Below are 20,005 nucleotides of genomic sequence, written 5' to 3' on the forward strand. Positions count from 1 at the left end.
CCCATCTATAACTTGTTTCTTCCTGCTTTTCAGTTGAAATGCAAGCTCAATCCATCCCCACGTGCGTCACCAAGGACGGCGTAAATTCAGGGGCCTTGAGAACCCAGCAGCAATATTTCCATAGTTATTTTGGCTGTGCTTTGCACAACTTCAGCTTTTAATTTAGAGAAGAAAAATGCTTTTTCTCCTTCCTAGCTGTTGCGTGGAGCCTCAGCTCTTTCTGTGCTGCTTTTCTGTTTTTTTTTCAGTGCAGCAAGAGAGAATTACTGTAGCACCCACAGAGGTGTGAAGGGACTCATTCATCTGTGTGGGGTGTGTTAGGTGCCAGGCATATTTCTGAGGATTGAAATACAGGCATTTAAACTGGCACATCCAGTGTCAGCCTTTAATTGGGGCTTTGAGAGATGAGCTCCAGAAAATCTGGCTGCAGTGGCTTACATGGCTGTTTTGCCCACCCCCTGCAAGGGATTGCCACGTCCCAGAGCGGTGCCAGCAGAAGGAAACGTGTCCCCTCACCTCCACCTCTCAAAGCACGAGGTCTTTGCTGCAGCTATGAGTGAAGATGGGTTTGAGCACGATACCGTGTGTCAAATGGAGCAGGGAAGATGGAACGTGGGTTGCCTTTTGCCGCCCTGGGATAATAATTTCAGGCAGAGAGCTGGCAGTAGCCGTGGCTCCGTGTCCACTGCGGTGACATTGGTGTGGGCTGCCACTGAAAGACACGGTGCCACCTCCAGCCTTGGTCCAGTGCCTTTCCCCACTGGCGTTTGCTTTCACACAGCCGCTCCAGCAAGCCAAACCGGGGCTGGCAGAGAACTCATTTCCCCCTTCCGCTGGGCAAGACCCTTGTGTGGCTCGGACTGCAGCCCCTCTGGCATGGGGGAAAGCGAGCCCATCTTTGGCAGCCCACAGCCACAGACGCTTTCAAGCGCACGTTTAGCATGCAGGATTCACAATACCCCTGGGACTGGGGTCAGCTCACCTGACTGCCAGTGGTGAACGAGCTCCTTTTAGAGGCTGCTCCTCCTTTGCAATCCCTCAAAATGGCATTTCCACTCGCCCTGAAAAATAAATGAAGTGGCTGAAACCATCAGGGCTGGAGGTGCCACCCGAGAGCCGCGAGACACGCTGCCTCTGGCCTTGGGGTCAAAGTGGGCACGGTCAGTGCTTTGAGTTCAGCTGATCGAGAGCATTGCTTGCAAGTTAGGCTTTCTTCTTAGTCATCCACGTTTCTCAAATCTCTCCTTTTAGCCAGGTTTCCAAGGCACCCCTCGGCTTGGTGGGGTACTCCAGTGTACCTCTGGTTTTGGGGGGTGCGAGGCAGTGCTCCACCAACTGGCACAGAGTCAGCTGTGTGACAGCAGGAGAGGGAAGGGAGATGTCATCCCCGTAAAAATACTAAATTGGATTTTATAAGTTTATAGCTATGTTTTGTTTCTTTTACAGAGCTATAATCCTGGTGCTTAGAGTGGTCTGAAAGGAACAGAAACACTTAGCCTTGAACTTTTGTTCTGCTGCTGCTTCTTGTGCCTCTGAGGTACAAAACATACCTGTAAACTTATAATCAATCAAACCGATGTTCAAGGGCTAAAAAAAGAAACCCAAAAAGGGCACAGGCTTCATGTTCAATAGTGAGAAACTTGGGGTGGGCAAACCAGAAGATTGCAGTTGGCAATCGGCAGGTTTTCGGAGACCGGCGTCCCAGGTAGGTTGGTATGAACCAGTTGATTTCTTTCTCCCTCTCTTTCTTCTCCCCCTTGCTCCCCACCAAAATACACTCTTGAATCACAGGCAGGCTGGGCTGCCTGTAAAGCTCTGTTTCTGGCGTTCACAAGCAGAACAACCTCAGTGTCATCCTGGTGCACCTGGAAAAGGGGAGATGCGGCAACCCCACCAGCGGGTCAGGGGCACAGCCGGAGCCAGCTACGCAAGATGGGCAAGACTGCTCGGGTTGCACAGGATGAAATCCAGATAACTTGTCCTTTCCCTGCCGTACTGTACATCCTATACCTGTGCAATCTATAGGTGTTATGGACACACAGACCACTGCCTTCCCCCAGCCCCATCACCCCCAACTGCGTGGCCTTTGTTGGAAGCCCCGTGTGTCCCCCCCAGCAAGAGCTGGAGGAGGGCTGACTTCAAACTCCACTAAACAGTAGAGGCACAATGCAAACAAATGTATTGCAGCACGCAGCTATGCAAATAGCTTTAGAGCACAGCACGTTTTCCCCAGCGTTAATTGCCGCACCGCCAGGGTTGCGTAGCAACAGCTCCGTTTGTGTCTCTGACAGCTCCTGCCCCTTGATGCCTCTGACACCTTCTGCGGCAGGCAGGGAAGGAGGAGGGAACAGGGCTGCCCTGGGAAAGCTAGAAGGGCCAAGAGGCCGGGAGGGGCTCAGGTGATAAGATTTGCTTGGGACACCCGGGTGTCCAGTGCCGGCACGGGGCGACACATGCAGCGGGGCGTTGGGGCGCAGGAGCAGAGGAGCCTCCAGCAGCCGCAGCCTTGTGTGGGCAGCTTTCCAGGCTGGCGGCCAGAAAGGGCAGAGCTGCCATCTCCCAGGCTCTGCAGGAAAGCTCACTGGCGGGTGGGTTGTCTCTCCCATCGCAGTGAAATCCTTCTGGGTACCCGGCACGGGTTTGTGACTGCGCTTGCAGCTCGGCTACAGGCATAGAGGGTCCCCAGTAAGCCACCTCTCCCCAGCCACGGAGCTGCAGTAGGCTTGTGGCTTCTCCAGCCCTTGAGAGAGATGACACGTTCCTCGATACACACCCGCACCTAAGAAAGCCTCAGGCCAAGCCCTGTGGGAAGGGGTAAGCGTGGGCATCGGGGAGAGGCTGCAGACGGTATGGGCGGCCCCGGGCTCCCTCACTTGTCTGCTGAGCCCAGCAGCTTCTGCCGGGCTGACCTGTCCCTCCTGAAAGGCAGGCTTTTCAGAGACAGGGGTGGCTGCCTCTCGAGAACAATTTTTCCTCCTGTTTAAAACCACGTTCCCAATTCCCATCCTCTGCGTTCGCCAGTCGGTCTTCAGCTCCTGCTGCGCCTTTGCCGGCAGGGATGAGGAGCCTGTTAGTAGCCGGCACCTTCCCCCAGGAAGGCACTTCAGCTCTGCAATCAGCTCACCTCTCCTCTCCTCACTGATAAGCCACGTAAATAAATAGTTTCTCTGCAACAGTTTACACAATCCGTAAGCAACCCTGCCTGAAGCTGTGGGACACTTGAAATGAAATAAACTCTTCTATTACACCTGAGCATGAAACAAGCTCTTCTCCAAAACTGCCTTAAGTAGAGAGGCTGCAGGCAATCCTGCATCCATCGGCCGCCAGGCAAAAGAATGGCCATGGGCAAGTAGAGAATGGCCATGGGCAAGTTTTATTTAGTAATAATAGCTAGAACAGACAGGAATGGTGGGAAATGCTGGGCAGCTACCAAGGTGCACAGATTACTGGGTCCCAGGGAGCACAGAGCTGTTTCTGGGAGATCTGGGGATGAAGAGGCACAGGCTGCGTCTCAGCACCCTGGGGTAACAGGGAGAAGAAGGACTGAGGTGGGATCGAGCCGTGTTCAGAGCCCAGCTGCAGGTGACAGACAGAACTCTGCCTTAAGGTTATCCTTTGAAACTGAGAAAAAGGGGATACTGCCTGCAGTACCCAAACAGGGGTGGGCTGGGGAAGGAGCAGATGAGCTCAAGGTGAGAAGTTGCAGCCTATCTTTGAGCCAAAGTGATGTGAAAGCAGAGGACCCTGAATGCAACGTGCCTGCAGAAGCAGCTGAACTGTGTCTCTGAGTGTGAGATGAGTTTCCTAAGGACAAAGGGCATCAAGGCTGAATGGATTTATTTCCTTTATCAAGCAGGAAAAGTATTTATCTCTGTTTTTTAAATTTACAGCTTGACAAGCTGTGTGTATCTCATATTGACTCCTTGGAGTACAGTGGGGCAAGTAAGGTGAAAATAGGCACCGTGGCCTCAGTCACACTTCAGAGGAAGAAACTAGTTGAAGGCAAGGCAGAAATGCCACCCTGGAGCCTTTAGGACCAGGGAGCCCAGGTCCCCTCTGCCATACAAGCAGGACACGGGTCTTTTCCAGCCCCACACACCCATGCAAAGCAGGCTTGAACTGCAACCAGCTGCATTCGGCGTCGCTACTGCAAGGCGAGGAAGGATTGTGCCCGGCCACTTTGGTCCCTTCTCCCAAATTAGGGACTCTCTACGCAGACCCACAACCTCCTCCCTCACCAGGCATCACCCAGCCTGTAGCTCGCCTTTTCTTCCTTGCCACCCACCCGGGCAACCGCTTCGCCTACGCCATGGGCTCTTCTTTCGCAGCCATTTGCGTGTAGCACCCGAAGGTGCCCTGGCAAGGAGGGAGTTGGCTGTTTTGCCACCGTAACCGCTTCCCGAGGCTGCCCGAGGAGCGTGGCGGCAGGGTGGGCCGGGGCAGGGCCACACCTCTGCTGCCGCCGTTATAAATTCGGTCTTGCTGGGGGAAGATGGCTGCCGCTCTTAGGAGCTGGGCTTGTGTGCAGGCAAGAGGAAAGCAACCGCCCTCTTTGCAAAGGTGGAAAAAAAGTTGTGCTGAGCTCTGCCTCTTCGCAAAGCCCCCTGCTCCAAGCCCTCCTCTTGGGGGGGGGGGGGGGCTGAAAGGTTTTTTATCTCCTTTGTTATTCAGCAGGGCAAGGGGAGGAGCTGGGCTGTGTAAGAGATCCTGGCTGACATAACCCTTCCCATGCAGGGATCTGGAGAGGGGCCAGGTTGTACCTGAGCATTTTTATTTAAACTAATCCCAGGCATTGCAAATTGAAAGTCATCACAGCGCCAGGTAGAACCAGTTGAGACGGTTGCTGAAGGGCGTTTTTCTTGCCCGGGTGTAGTAAAGCAGTCTCGAGGTATGTTGTTTATCGCTAACCCCGGGAGTATGTTCTGGAGGTGCCGGAGCACATTTGGCAAGCGGAGCTCGCTCAGCCTTTCTGGGTGGTTTCAGGAAAACCCTGCCCAAGAAGCCTTTAAGGAAACTGAGTGGCCGTGATTGAGAGGCTCAGCCTCATTATGCTTAAAAATTTGGGCAAACTGGAAAGCAAAGGGCTGGCTAGCAGATGCTCATGGCAGTCTTGGCTGCAGCCAAGCATTTCTGGGTGAAGAGGAGGCCGGGTGCCACCTGGCCAGCCCGGGGTCCGAAGCGGCCCCCGGGCGCCTTTCCCTGCCCTTTGCCGAGTACGGGGGCAGACCTCACGAGCCGGGGGGAAGCAGGTTGCTGGAGGTGCCTCCCTGGCGCTTGTCAGTTCAAAGAAAGCGGCCAGCAGGCAGTAAGTAAGCAGCAGGTGAGGGCTGCCCAGGGCCGGCTCCGGCATGCTGGCTGCCACCGAGCATGGCCGGTTCTGGTCCCTGGCTTTCCCTCCTCCTCTCTGCCGACGGCTCCTCTGAGCTGGGGCTCTTCCTCCCTGTCCGCCTGTCTAGCCCTGCGCCTGGCAGAGTGGGGAGGGAAAACCCACTCCGGATAAAGCTGCTTTTCTTTTCCCAACCCTGGCTCTGAACCCTGCAAATAAGCGTTGCCCTCCTCAACCCAGCTGAGCAAGTGAGGTTGGCGTCCAATGCTGGGGGGGGAGAGCGAGGCTGAGGGGGGGGATGACTTTCAGTCCTCCGGTACAAGGCCAGGAGGTGCAAAGTGCAACTGTTAACTGCAAAGCAACTCTGCGTTGCTGGCAAAGATTCTGTGCCAGGCAGCATGGGTGCCAACGCACGTAGCTCCCTCGGTGTGGCGAGGACTGGGTAGCAATCGCCTGTGCTGCCACTGGGAACAGATACGGTCTCGATAACAGCACCTGGCATGGCACTCCTGATGAGTTCATGCAAACACTGAGTAATTATCCCTTAACCTCTCCACCAATAAGTCCTAATTAATTGCCTCTGCCAAGCAGGTAAATGATAATCGTCTCGGTTTGAGAGCTAGCTAGTGGCAGTGATCCTGTGCTGTAGAAGCAGACCGTTCTGAGTGACCACTGCGCGTTGACAGTCAGCCCATCAGCTGCAGAGCCACTTTCTTAAATGGCAGTAAATCAAAGGTCAGTGCAAATGGCAAGGCACTGCACCGCACAAGGGTGCATTGCTGCCTGCACGTCATGCAGGCTGGGAGCTCGCCAAAATTTCTGCACTGATTATGGAGGAGGCTTAGATCTGCTCGGTTTGCCCTAGACCCATCTTCTGCCACCGAAGCGTAAGCAGAAGTTGAAGACTTACAGTAGTTCAAGATTTCTGGCATCTGGCTGCCCAGCTGGGATGCTGCTCTGCTCCCACCCAGCCTGGCTGTGCAGATCGAGCATGGAGACGTGTGCAGTCATCCTGGCGGGTCCCAGAAGTGCTGGGCCTTCTACACTGGGCACCGTGCAAATACTAAATGTGATTCTCACTGGGAAATTTAGGTTTGCTTTGAACATGTCACGTGGTGGCAACACACCAGGATGTCCTAGGCAGAAGTGTAATTATGGGTGCTCTGGCATTGGGAGACAAACAAAAGTACAGTCCGTCTCCTGCCAGCAGTATGCATACATAAGTGTGCACGCTGGGGACTGAAGGGATACCTGTCAGTCCTGTAACAACAGGATGCTTGATCTCACCTGGAGGTCGGGCAAGCAATATGCCTGAGTGGGAGGAGAAGTGTTATTCCAGTTTTGCAGCATAAACTTTTATTCCCTGGGACATGTTACTGATTGCTTCTCTCTTTGTCTCTCTAGTGAGGATGCAGCAGAGACAATAGCAATAGACTCTAACAATCAGCCGAAGTCTCCACTGGAAAAGTTTATGGTCAGACTGTGTACACATCACCAGAAGCAATTCATTCGTGTGCTAAACGACATATACACTGAAGTACAACCAGACTCTGAAGGCCAGCAGCTGTCTGAATCCAAGAGCATGGAGGCCTCTACTTGTGGCTCTGGTTGTAGCCAGCGAAGCACTGAAAATCATGATAAGGGTGGTACTTGTACTGAATCAAAGCCCCCTTCTTCCTCAGACCTGGGACAGTCGGGGTCCGATGTCCCCCTGCATGTTACGGGACAAGCCCCGAAGCAGCCAGCAGAGCTGAAGTCTCTGGACAGAGGAGAGAGCTCCAGTCCTGCTTTGAGAAGGGACTTCGAGCTCCCCGTCACCAGGCTTCGTTCTGCTAGTCCAAAGGATAACTCCACCCAAGGATACCTCAGCACGTTGAACTCTTCCTCTTTGAATTTCCATCATGCCGTGAAGAGCCTGGAAGGGCAGCAAGCTGCTGGACACGAGCAAGAAGCCGGTGTCAGAAAGTGTGAGGACAATAAAGAGCAGCTAGCAGGTAAGACTCTTGTGGAAGGTTATATCTCGGTCAAAGTGGCAAATGTGAACGGCAGCGAGGACAGCTTAGACAGCTGTCTGGGGTCCCAAAAGAGCTCTTTCAGAGCTCTGCCGGAAGAGTCCTGGGATCCTGGCTTTGCGGTGACCCCCCCTCGCAGAGCCGACAAAGAGAACACTTTGCAATGCAGCTCGAAAGCATCTTTGCACCAGGACTTAGACGCAAAAGAACAAGATGCGAGACCAAAGCAAGAAAACCACCTGCACGCCGTGGCCAAGGGCAAGGCAGGCTGCCACCTGCACCCGGCCGACAAGGGCCCGCTCGACAAGTCCAAAGAGGGCTGGCTGCCCGCCGGCGCTGCGCCAGCCGCCCACCGGACCCCCGGCGGGCACCCCCGCGCCAAGGCAGCCTCCCTCAGATCCACTCGGAAGAGCAAGAAGGCATCGGGGCTGAGGATCAACGACTACGACAACCAGTGCGACGTGGTCTACATCAGCCAGCCCATCACCGAGTGCCATTTCGAGAGCCAGCGGTCGGTGTCATCCCGCAAGACGGCGAGGAAGAGCACGCGGGGATACTACTTCAACGGGGAGTGCTGCGAGCTCCCGACTGTCCGCACGCTGGTTAAGAGCTCCCGGACGGAGGAGAGGGGGAGCAGCCCGGCACTGCGAACAGAGACCCTTGTAAGCGCTAAGCCACCCCTGGTGCTCTCGGTGGGGGGGTCTGCAGGGGCAGGACGGGAAGGCGAGAAGAGGGTTTCCCTGAGGCTCCTGGCTAAAGGGGCACCAACCAGCCGTGAAACGAAAGAGAGAGCTGAGCCGGGCTCTGTGCAGCCCCGGGATACCCGGGCACTGCGGTCGAGGGAAGCCACCATGGCCGTGCCCTTCTTCTCCCTCTCTGCTCCACCCAGCCCCCAGAAAGAGGACAGCTTGGCCAGCTCGCCACCCCCTGGCTCCCCTCCTGCCGAAGGAGGGGGGACGACAGCAGGAGGGACCATCCCCTGGGAGGCTGGCAGCAGCCTGGGCTCCTCTGGGGACAGCGGTGGCGGCAGGCAGGCTGCCGATTTTGCTGCCCTTCCCATCTCAGAAGCACCTGGAGGAGAGGAAGGTTGTCCAGGCTCTGGCGTACAAACTGATCCGGACCTCCCCGCCAGCCCGGAGCCAAAGTCCCCCTTGCAGCCCTCCGCCGCTGCGGACACAGCACCCCCGGCCCATGATGGTGCCAGGGATCCTGCCCAGCTTCCAGGTGTGGGAGACACAGAGCCCTGTGGGCTGTGTCCGGCAGAGCCCTCCCCATGCTCTCCAGGCCGGCAGGCTCCTGATGAACCCCCTGCCACCGTGGATGGGGAGAGCCCCCTGGAGCCCCCTGCCACCTTGCAGTGCATGGATGTGAGCAAAAACATCGATGCTGAACCAGAAGCCGAATTATCAGGTATGGTAGGTGACGGCTCCCTCGAGCAAGAGGAGGCTGTGCTGGCCAGCACAGCCCTCCCCGAAGTCTCAGAAGGGGAGGCAGTGCAGAATAACAGCCCAGCAGGTGAAAAAGAGCCTGCTGAAGGGGAAATGCTGCCTGAACCTGACAGCTCAGACAATGCAGGGAAAGACTCTGTCTCTTCCAAAGACAGTCTAGATAAGAAGCGAAAAAAAGGCAGGAGAGTGCTTGTGGCATCAGACCGGCGTCTCCGAAGCCAGCAATCCCAGTCACCCACTGAGAGCAGTGCTGAGGACACTGGTTCTTCCAGCTCTGTGCAGCTTCCTTGCCTTCAGGTCAAACTCTCCAAGAGTCCTGGCGCTAAGCGGTTCAAGAGAGAAGTGCACCTGGATGGAGCAGCATCCCTGCACTTCCCAAACGACTGCTTCCCCAATGTGCTGCTCAAAACCAGCGAGGGGCCGGGCACTGACCAGGCTCCAGAGAGCATCGCTGAGCAGCAGCCAGGTGAGGAGAATGGTGTCACTACCAGACAAACCTATAAAAGCATCTTAGCGAAAGAGAGTGCGTCAGAGGTAGAAACTTCCTCTAAAGACGACCCCCCTGCTAATGGCAGCCAAAGTCAACCGGGTGAGATGCTGGAAATCAGCATGCAGGCTGATTCTGAGAAGAGAAGTATTCCCCTCTCTCCAGAGAGCAGCGTGCCTACAAATGATGCCAAGCAAGTGGATGTGAAACCAGGCGATGCCAGCGCAAAGGATGAGAAGGGCTCTGACAGTGCCATGGACATGGGCAAGCTGGAGACCTATGAGCTGGTGGCCAATTCACCTCCATGTCCCAGCAGCAGAGGTGGAAGCAAGCATCTTCCAGCAAAGGCTGTGAAGCATAAAAAGGTCGCCCTGCAGTTTTATAACTTAAGACATGCACCTGCACCTGTAGACACCACAAAAAAGAGCACACCAGGGAAGGAGTCTGTGCAAGCGATCCCCAAACCGAGGGACGAAAGCCGTTCAGGGAATGACAACTCCTCAGCGTTGGAGGACATAGACACGGCTGACAGCAAACCAAAGTTCATGGAGTGGTGTGCTGAAGAGGAGAACCAGGAGCTCATTGCCGAGTTCAACACCCAGTACATGAAAGTTCAGAAGGGCTGGATTCAGCTGGAGAAGGAGGTGCAGCCAACCCCCAAGGTAAAGAACAAAGCCGACAAACTGAAGGAGATTTGGAAAAGTAAGAAAAGGACACGGAAAAGTAGAGGCTCGCTGGAAGTGCAGAAGCTTTCTCCTGTCCAGATGCTGTTTATGAAGGCCTTTAAGCTGTCCGACATCTGCCAGTGGTTTCTGGAGACAACCGAAACCAGGTCTCTTGTGATCGTGAAGAAACTCAACACCCGTCTCCCAGGGGAGATCCCCCCCATCAAAGTCCCCATGCAGAAATATTCCTCCTCCAGTCTCTACCCCAGTTCACTGCAAGCAGAACGTTTGAAAAAACATCTCAAGAAGTTTGCTGCCACTACCCCGGCTCGGAATAACCTGAAGAACCAAAAGCTTTGGGCCAAAATTCGGGAGAATGCTGATAAAGCAGAGGCTGAAGAAGCCACCGCTCCCAGCCAGACGTCTCCCACCGACGCTGGCACAGAGGACCTGAGCGAAGACAAAACCATCCAGCCTGCCCCCAGCTTGCCCACACAGGCCAGCACCCGGATCCTGCGCAAGTACTCCAACCTGCGGGGCAAGCTGCGAGCCCAGCACCGCATGGTGAAGGCGGAGAAGAAGAGTGATGGCCCGGGGGACCACCTGTCTCTGGAGAGCAGGCAGAGCCGGAAAAGCGTGTGCATCAACCCGCTGATGTCTCCAAAGTTGGCCTTGCAGATCAAAGCAGATGCCTTTCCTGCTAAATCTCCATCAGTGGATGGCACGGGGAAGGGGCGGAAGGGGAAGAGCAGGTCCCAGGAGGACCTCTCGCCCAAAGCCGACCTCCAGCTCAGCAGGAAGAAGAGGACGCTGAAGGAGAGCGGGAGCACCCAGGAGCGGTCCAGCTCCTCCACCAAGGACAAGCTGCCTGCCAAGAAGGCCAGTAAAATAAAGCATTCGGAGGTCAGCACGAAAGCTCCCGCCACCCGAAAGCAGGCTGCCATGGAGAGGAGCAATAAACTGGCTAGAAAAATGTCTTTGAAAGAGAAGAGAGTCCCAAAAAGGCAGCTGGAGAAGGTGCGGCTCCCCATGCGGAAGGGCAAGGAGAACACAAGCAGACGGGCCGTGCTGCCTCCTGGCCACGAGGAGCTGGCCAAGTCCCCGAAGCAGAAGCCCCTGGGGGAGTCCTCCACAAGGTCACAGAAGATGGCCAACAAGAAGCCCAGCGTAGGGAAGACCCTGACGAGGTCCATGAGGAAGATGCAGGAGAGCAGCGGTTCACAGGGCAAGAGGAAGCTGAGGGCAAAAGTGGACTGTTCGCACAGCAAACGCTCGCGACTGGACCCGAAATAGCAAAGAACCGGTAGCCATGTACAAAACTGATGTATAGTAGTAACCCTTTACCATGCATTAACTAAAGCTGCTTTTATAAGCTGTAGCAAGCCTTTAAAAATCCGCAGTTAAAGGATAATGCCCGTGATTTTAGGCATCGGCAGATGTGTCTCGGACAGAGAAGAGGTCGGCCTGTCTGGCTCTGCTGTTCAGAAGGAAGTTTCTGCAGTTTGAACGTTCCTTGGGTTTTTTTAAACTTGGAACCAGGCAGTTTTAGTTAAAAGTACAGTGCCTTATTTATCACTTTAAAAATAAAAATAAGAAGCTCGTCTGTGTGATTTGGAGGCTTGCGTTTTATACTTGAGGCACAAGCACTTGTACTGTAGCAGAAAGAAAACCACCTTCGTGCACATGAAGTAGCTTTCGGCAGCCTTTGGGTGCACGCAAACATTTCCCTTTCCTTCAGAGTCCTCCTTCTGTCTGTCTTCTTAGTGGCATTTAAAGCAAAACCAAAACCATTTCCCATCAGTGAGGGAGAGAAAGGCGAAATCTGTCCTTTGTCGGTTCGTTAGTAGCAGCTGCTGGTGTCCCATGCTGTTACCTGCATAAAAGTATTAATTAGCTACTGGTGTGTGTACTGCTGATGGCTGCCTCACTCCCCCATTGCACAGCCCGTGGGGTGGGGAGGTCCCGCTCAGGTGGAGGCGGCGGAGGAGATGCTGCGGGTACCAGGCTGCCGCATCCACTGCTGCCGGGCGGGCGTGCTGGGCTGTATCCGCCTTTATTTCTTGCTGGCTTCAGGGATGAATCGGTCCTGCTGTGCCCTGCTTTTGGACAGACCTCCTTCTCCCATTTTGCTGCGCTCATGGTGATTTCTGTGGTCTCTGACGGCAAAGCAGTTTCCGTGGCGCTTTGCTGAAGGTTGAATCTCTCCCTTCTTACGGGCTCGAGCTTCTTCTGATGTTGATGCTCTGCAAAAGGGGAGCACTGGCCCTCACCCTGTGCTCTTGTACACGTCTTGCCTAGCACCCTCTTAGGCCAGGATTTGCAGTTGGAATAGGATTGAGAGAAGGGGCTGACTTAAGTTTATTTTTTGCCGTAATTTGCATTTCATCCTTTTACTAGCAAGTTGCGGTTGGTTTGTTCTTGCTTGTGTCTGGTGCTGTGTAGTCTGAAAGCAGCCAAGCCTCTGCCCTGTCCTGCACGATGCCTTTGCAGGGCTCCTCTGCAAGCCTCTGCAGCACATTTAAAAGCCTGCTGGGAGTCTGCAGTGGCAGAGCAGGGTCACGGTGCCTAGCACCTCTGAGAAAAACCTGTTAGAAGTGCACAGAGCATGTGGCTGTGCTGGCTCTGCTGGGTAGGGATGCTCGGTGGCTGAGAAGGGACTGCTGCGGTCTGTGCTCGGGGAAAGGGCCCTCCTCAGCCATTGCATCTCCACGGCTTCACTTGGCGTCGCTGCACAAAGTCCGTTTGCGTGAATCCCGATGCAAGCCTCCTCCTGTGCAGAAAGCAGCGATGCCCGAGAGGGCACCGTGTGGGCTCTGGGGTTGCCCAACCTTTAACAGTCACTTGCCGGTCCTTGCTCAGCTCCTTGTCCCTGCTCAGAGCAAGGCTCTGGTGCAGGCCACTCATTCAAGAGATGCCTGCCCTGGGGGCAGAGGCTATAGAGGGCTCTGCTGCAATGGGAATTGCTTTTCACAGTTAGCATTGAACCCAGATCCCCAAACCCGTGGACTGAAGGTGGAAAGCAGATAATCGTCTTTAAATCTTTCATTGTACCTGTTTAGAGGATGAAACAAGCCGTTTGAGATTCACACGCCCCTTGCAGAGCACCTCTGGCTCTCTTGCAGGTATTCCCTTCCCCCAGCGCTGACGCACACGAGGCTGCGGCACATTTTTCTCTTACTATGAAATGGCTGATTTAAAGAAAAAAAAAAAACACCTTTACCTTTCCTTTGAATCATCCTAGAATAAGTTAACTCTCTGAACAGCTAGGAAGTGATTAAATCTAGCCTGTCAGTCCCTGTACAGATTAATATGAAGTTATCTATTACTTTAATTTTTACTGCATGCATTAAATATGTCAAACATTCCATCAGAAAAGATTTAAAAGCGTTTCAGGAGAGGTGTGAGGCAGGAGTGCACTGATGGCAGTTAAATGACTGATCTGTACCTTTCTTACAGGTTGTCTTTCCTTCTTGCTTCTCCATCCGTACTTACGGTCCTCTTCTAACCTCCCGCTGGGGCAGCCTCTCGGCAGGCATGCGGGCCCGGCATTTCCCCTCCTTCCTCTGGGCCAGGCATGTGTGTGAGCACCCCTCTTACCTCCGCTCCTCGTGCTGCTCCCCAGCAGCAAAACCCCTTTTCCCCATCCTTCACAACCTCTCTTTCTCCATCCTTCACCATCGCTCCTGAAGCACCTGCGCCGGGCTGCGCATGCAGAGCCGTGCGGGGCCCCATGCACCGAGCGCTCCTCAGGTCTTTCCCTCTCTCTTGCTTTCTAATTTTTTAGCTGCTTGTAAATGCAGGCTGCTCTGCTCTCCATCTTCTGTGCTTCTGGGAGTGGGAACCTCATTAGGATAAAAACCTCAACAAAGCAAGTGGAGATAGGCTTTCTGGATGGGGTGCTGCTGGCTGCTCCAGCCTCCTGGCTGCCTTCCTGCACCCTGGGGCTCCACTGGCACCAGTTGGCTCAGCATGGCAAGGGTGGGAGGTGGCAGGTGTCACACTGGTGCAGGACCTGGGCGCCTGTCCCAGTTCAGTGCGCACGGCTTGGCTTAGGCGGTGGTGGGATCAGTGCGCTGAGGTGCCCGGCAGCGTCCCTGCCAGGCGTCAGCTCCGGAGAGGAATGGCCAGGACCTGTCACGGGGAGAAATCAGAGATACTAAAAGGACAACCATATTCCTCCCAGCCCTTTGAATTTCCAGTCTCGGTCTGCAGTTTTCTGTCATACTGCTGTGTTTCAGCTTAGTTGGATGGAGATTTCCTGTGCTGAAGGCAGGTCTCCTTGGGACGAAGCCCTGTCAGCAGATGCTGTAGGAGTCACAGGGTTTCGGGAAGGAGTGAGGTGGCATTGGCTGGACAGCGTGCAGGCAACGTGGCCTGAGACTCAAAAAGCCTGCAGCTTGTCCCAGGCTCTGATCGCCTTCAGCCGGCAGCTCTGTCCCTGCCTGGGGGATGCTAGAGGCGTTCAGCGAGCCCTGGGTTTCCCACGTTAGATCCAGCATGTCTGCACAAAAAGTAACACTCACGAAATCTGTGCAAAGCCCCTACTGACTTTTAACAGGAGCTGGGCTGTGCCTCGTAGGTGTAAATCTGAACTTCTGCACCCTTTAATGAGGAAAGGTAGAGGGCGCGTTTTTTGTCAGGATGGGGCTGAAAAGAGGATTCTGGGCTGGGCTATGAGTTGTTATTCTTGTCTTCAGAAAGCAAATGAAGAGAAAGCAAATAATTCTGAGGTTTTTTTTCAAAGAAAAACCTTTTTAAATACAATTGCCCCAGCCTGCTGCCTGGGACCAGACCAGGCGAGGAGTGTACTGCCTGTCCCTCGTGGGCATGTAGCTCAGGTGGGCAGATGGCAGAGCAGCACCTTAGGCATCTGCAGGGCCAGGGAGCAGTGGGTTTGCCAGACGTGCCAAGCCATGAGGCTGTCCCATGGGGTGAGATGGTCTGGGGTCTTGTCAACAGGGACCCCCCTGCTCCACTGTTCTTGGGTCTGGTCCCTGGTGCTGCAGTCCCTGCAGGGCTCTCCCCGCTGGGCACAAAAAACCTACTCAGAGCTGCTCCGCTCTCTGCCTCCTCTCTTTTCCTCCCAACAACTCCCCCTTACTTAAAAATTACAATTTTGAGGAAAACTGGAGTGATTCTTCTCTACATCGTGCTGTTTGTGAGGAGCTGGCAGGAGTGTTTCCTCCTGCAACTGCTGTGCTGAGTGGTGGGTTTAACTCATGCAGGTAGTCTTTGCAGAGGGCAGGCTTGTTTGCTGAGGTAGGGTGAAGCCATTGCCTGTGACTGAGTTATTGCAGCAAGCACTTGGGGCTTGACCTTTCCAGCCCACCCCAAGGTGGGAATATCGGTGCTTTAGTACAAGTTCTCTGAATTACAGATTTGTGCAATCCTTTGGGTTACCCCAGGGGAGGATCCCCCAGGGGTGAGGTAGGCCAGCAGTGGTCGTCATCTCTAGAAAAGCATTAAGGTTTTCTGCTCTGAGCAAACCCCCAGCTCCTTGCTGGGCTCCTTTCCTTGCTGTCACTGCTCCGGGAGATGCCGTCTTTGGCCCCTCTGCCTCTCCTGTGTGCATTCTCCACTTGATACCAGTAGTAGCTGCAGGACTTGCAGACTAAAAGACCGGCTTTTAATGTACTTCACGCTTGCTTTTGTGAGTGCTTTATTTTGGGGCAGGAAAGAGGAATGCTGTAACTTGCTAGAAAATTAAATTTCAATTTAATTTGCTAGCAAATTAAAGGGTCTGCATGTGAGGTGACTGCCTGGCAGGGTGGCATTGCCTGGATAGCTTCATTTTCTTTATCAGTGCTCAGATGTTTGAATTTTTTCTCCTTTCTATTTTTCCCAATCAGTCCTCATGTTGCATTACTCTCTTCCAAATTTACTTCCCAGTTTCCTCTCTCCACACAGCCATGTTTCAGCTAGAGTAGTGCACAAGAGACACAAAAATAAGTAGAGGTAATACCATATATATAAAACCTGTTGCTCTTTGTTAATGACTTGGGCCATGCACTACTTGTGTCTGTTTGTTCTGCAGCGAGGCAGCGGTGAGGTGTGCTGCTGAGGCACAGCCCCTGCTTTGGAGCGACCTGTTTCCAATAAATGCAGCTTCTGTGCAATGCAAGGGATGCGCAGGGAGCTGCAGACAATCTTAATGAATGGAAGGAAATAAGCGACGCGATTTATTGCCTTATTCCACACGGGCATGGAGTGTGTTTCCGTTTGCTATGGTGCAGAGCTGCCCACTGGCACTACCACAGTGCCATCCTCAGCTCCACAGCCTCATTGCGCTCCTCCTCCTCCGGGCCACCCTGCAGCTCCCTGCTCTGCTTCTTCAGCTCTGGATTTCAGCAGAAGTGCTGTGTCCCACAAAACAGACCTCTTCTCTTTCCATTACTTTGGCTTTCCTTGCTGGCCACTTTCTCATCCTATTCTTGAAACTAGTCTCCATCCCAGCTCCCTGGTCCATGTACCAGGAGCAGCATCTTCTTAGCTCTGCATCTCCACAAATGTTCTTACTGTCCCTTGGCTGCCAGCCCCCCTCTCTCACTGGCACGGTTACCTTTTCCTCTCTCACCTTGTCATCGGCAGCTCCAGGTGGGTCTTCACACTTCACATGGTCAGGAACCATCTACCTTACCTAAACTCTGGGAGGGGCTGGCTTTGCTGAGCTCAGAGTCAAAATCTACCTGTGGGGGGTTGAGGGCTGCAGCAAGTGCTGTTTGAGCCCAGGATGGCTCCTTGTATCTGTAGCTGTTAGGGTCTTGTCTAGCAATGCTAGCCCTGGAATGGGTTTCTCTGCTGACGGGATGCATGCAGTATATCCAAGGTGTGCACGTGTTTATATTCATCACTAATGAGGTCCTTTTTGCTCGTGTTTGCTGCGTGCAGTGGTGTTTCTGTGTTCAACTGCCAACACGTCAGTGAGACGCATTTGCAGCAAACCTTCTCCAAAGAGCTGTTTAGCCAGTGCTGACGCTTTCAGCAAACTTTCTGCCGCGTTGCTGATCATCCTCCGTGAGCTGGGAGAGCAGGATGAACTCGTCCCCGCTGCTCTCTGCATCCCTGTCCCTCCCGTGCTGAGGGGAGCCATGCAGTGCAGGACCGAGTGGGCTGGCAGGCTGCCCGAGCCGCTTTTTGCCTGTGTGTGGATGAGCGAAGCTGCAGCCCAGCTCACGTCCCAGCCGCTTGCACGGCACCTCTGGAAATGCTGGTGTTTCCGAAAGCTCTGCCAGCCCCTGCTAACCCCCTGGGAAATAGAGACTCAATCTCAGAAGTACACAGATGTACTGCTGCCCTACTCTAACTGATGGACAGTTTCTCTCTCCAGCTCGTATTCTCTCAGCCTGACAACTGCATTCCCAGTTGAAGGCAACTGGGAAAACTGCAGTTCCCAGCCTCCCGCAGGCATGGGCAGTGCCTGGGGCAGCAGGGGAGTGCGTGCTGCCGTCCGGCTCGGGCTCTGGCCTTCCCACCACCGGCGGTCGTGCCGGGGGAAGAGGGCTGAGCCCCAGGCAAGGCGTGCTCGGGTCCGCATCCTCGGGCTGTACGCCTGGACAGCCCGGGAGCGAGGCGGGGGTAGGCTCCCCCTGCCAGGGAACGCCACTGCAGCTTTTCTTGTAGCGGTAGGTTTTTTTGAGCAAACCACGAGGCTACGATGTCCCCGCAATCGCGCGCGTCCCCCCCCTCCGTGTGTCGTAGCGTCCGTTCGGCCCATCCTTTAGCTTGGTGGTTGTGAAATGAATCCATCTGTTCTAAGATGTTCTCAGGAGTTCTTGTTTGTATTAAGCTCACCCCTAGGCTTAGCAGAAATCACGGTCCCCGTCCTTCCTCCTCCCCTCCCCGCGGACAAGCCCTCTCTTTCACGAGCACTTCCACCCCCTCCCCGAAGGGCGGCGGGGGGGGGGCAGCTGGCGGTTTCGATTCAGGGCACGTTGGCAGCTTGGGGGGCAGCCGGAGGAGCTGGGGTGCAGCCGGCCGGTGTTCGCAGTGTGGGTCGGGAGGCCGGGCGGTCCCTCGGGCTGCGTTGCTAGCCAATGTTTTCTAAGTCTGTTTGTAAGAGTACCTAATTTTAAAATGAAATGTGAATATATATTATGTGTAGGTGCCATGTAAGATAGTGTTGTGCTAGGCGGCAGGTTGCTAACCTACTTTTTAAGCTTTTTGGGGGCAGGAAAAAGCATTTTTCTCTCACTTCATGCTCACAGACCTAATATTGTAAATAGTTTTTTTTTAATATTTATTTCATGGGCTTTCCACAGGTTCTTGTTCTGACTGGTGTGTCGGTTGGTGGGGCTGTATCGCCCAGCGTGCCGCAACCAAAGGGCTGGCTATTGCGTGGGGGGACGGGATGGGGTGGGTGGGGGGTGGTGGTGTGTGGTTTGGGTTTTTTATGTCACATCAAAGTTGAAGCATTAACTCTTTCTCTTCATCTCATTTTGATGATGTCAGACCTGGTCGATGGCCACGGTCCCCGGGGAGGCAGTGAGCTCCCGTGGCCGGCCGGGATGGCCGTTCCCCGGGGCGGGGAGCACTGCAAGCAATAAGATTTGTAGTAATAATGTCTGCTTCGATGGCAGGGGCTCTTGGGGCTCGGGGCCCAGTGGGAATAACCCCACTCCCAGTGGGGGCTCAGTCCAGCACGGCATGATGGGGGTGGGGGGGGACACACACGACAGCTCTTGGCCTGGGGATGCCCAAGGAGGCATCCCCAGGGATGCAGGAGGTGGGGGCTGCCGTCACCCCCAAGGAACCCCCGCCCAGAACGGCCAGGGTAGGGTAGGTGGTTACTGATAGCAAACTCCTGCTAGTGAATTACTGCAGTAAGCAGCTGCCTTCGGGGCTCCTGCGCTTCCTGCGGGTATGGGTGACCCAAGGGAGCACACTGCTGTCGCCGTTACAATCCCAGTGCTGGCTCCAGAGGGTCATTTGCTCATTTGATTGCCATTCTGCAATTTTTATTCTCCTTCTAGGGGGTTCGAGGTCATTTGGTTGGTTTTTTCCTAAGTGTGTTTGGATTTTTCTTATTTTTTTTTTTAAATCCCCTTTTGCCTGGAAGTGTTTGCCGGCTCTGCTCCCCCCAGCCTGGCTGTCTGTGTGGGGCAGCGTCAGCAGGATCATTGCTACTTTTATGGTGATGGGTCCCTGACTTTGGAGGGTGGAGCGGGGAGTGCTGCCGGGTCCTGGCCCTGCAGGAGCCCTCGCCAGACCCATGCTTCCTTTGCCCTTGGAACAGGTGTGTATAAAAAAAAAGAAAAAAAGAAAAGGGAAAAAAGGCAACAACAACCCAGTAAATTTTTCTTTTATAAGATGCTCAGCATTTAAATATTATCTCCACCCTGACGGCAAATGTTTTTCCTTCATCTGTGTCTACTTCCCTGGGAGAGTTTTGTTTCTCTGTTTGTTTCTGTATGAATTTTAGACACTGAGCTGAAAAGTCCTCCTGTCCGGTACTGTATGTTTGAGCCTAAGCAATGTGAACTGTACAGACCAGCGGTGGGAAATGGGAGCCGGTGACTGCACCTGGGAGAGCCGTGGCTTGGGACGGCATTCCCGGCTGCTCTGGGGAGTGGGAAGTACTGCGTCGCGAGTTGGGAAAATGAACTGTCTGCTGTGAATTCTCGGTTGGAAATGTGGAGAGGGGTTTCCATTAGATAATGTTTACATACCTCACCTGACAAACCTTTGAAAGTGTATATAAAAAAAAAAAGAAAATAAAATTATATTAAGTTGCTTTAAATCAATATGTATAGCTATAAGAGCTGGGTCATTTGAACTTTGAATATGTATCAACTCTCTAAATGTTGACATTTTGTGAAGTCTGTGCTCCTGTCTTTTATTTCATCCTAGCCTATGGAAGAAGTTGTGTTCTTGTTCCAGGTAAAAGGTCCCTGACTCAGATCTGAACTCCTCAAGGATTCCCACCACCTTGTTTTCTTTTCTTCCTCCACTGTCGATATCCACCCTATGAGCTTTCTAAAGGTCCGTATTTTATTGCAGCTTATTAAACGTTTCTTTGATATCAACGTTTGTTTGGTGTGGTAACTGGGGAAGGGCAAAGGTGAGTGCAC

At 53.9% G+C, this 20,005-nt stretch overlaps 1 protein-coding gene across 2 annotated transcripts; it reads left to right on the forward strand.

Moving 5' to 3' along the window:
* The first annotated feature begins 1,498 nt into the window (after positions 1–1,498).
* On the forward strand, positions 1,499–19,960 carry LOC115348611 (microtubule-associated protein futsch-like). Of its 2 annotated transcripts, none has more exons than XM_041127046.1 (2): positions 1,499–4,888; positions 6,731–19,960. In XM_041127046.1, exon 2 carries the CDS (start codon positions 6,798–6,800, stop codon positions 11,229–11,231), a length of 4,434 nt encoding a protein of 1,477 aa, XP_040982980.1. In that variant the 5' UTR covers positions 1,499–4,888; positions 6,731–6,797; the 3' UTR covers positions 11,232–19,960. The 2 variants fall into 2 exon arrangements, with proteins under 2 accessions (XP_040982980.1, XP_029887412.1); XM_030031552.2 differs by having other exon boundaries at positions 1,499–1,705.
* Positions 19,961–20,005: the final 45 nt, after the last annotated feature.

The sequence above is a fragment of the Aquila chrysaetos genome, chromosome 11 (genome assembly GCF_900496995.4).
Source record: "Aquila chrysaetos chrysaetos chromosome 11, bAquChr1.4, whole genome shotgun sequence".
Lineage (NCBI taxonomy): Eukaryota > Metazoa > Chordata > Aves > Accipitriformes > Accipitridae > Aquila > Aquila chrysaetos.

Coding starts and splice junctions, on each gene's coding strand:
- LOC115348611 (XM_041127046.1), top strand. CDS start 6,798: ATGGTCAGACTGTGTACACATCACCAGAAGCAATTCATTCGTGTGCTA.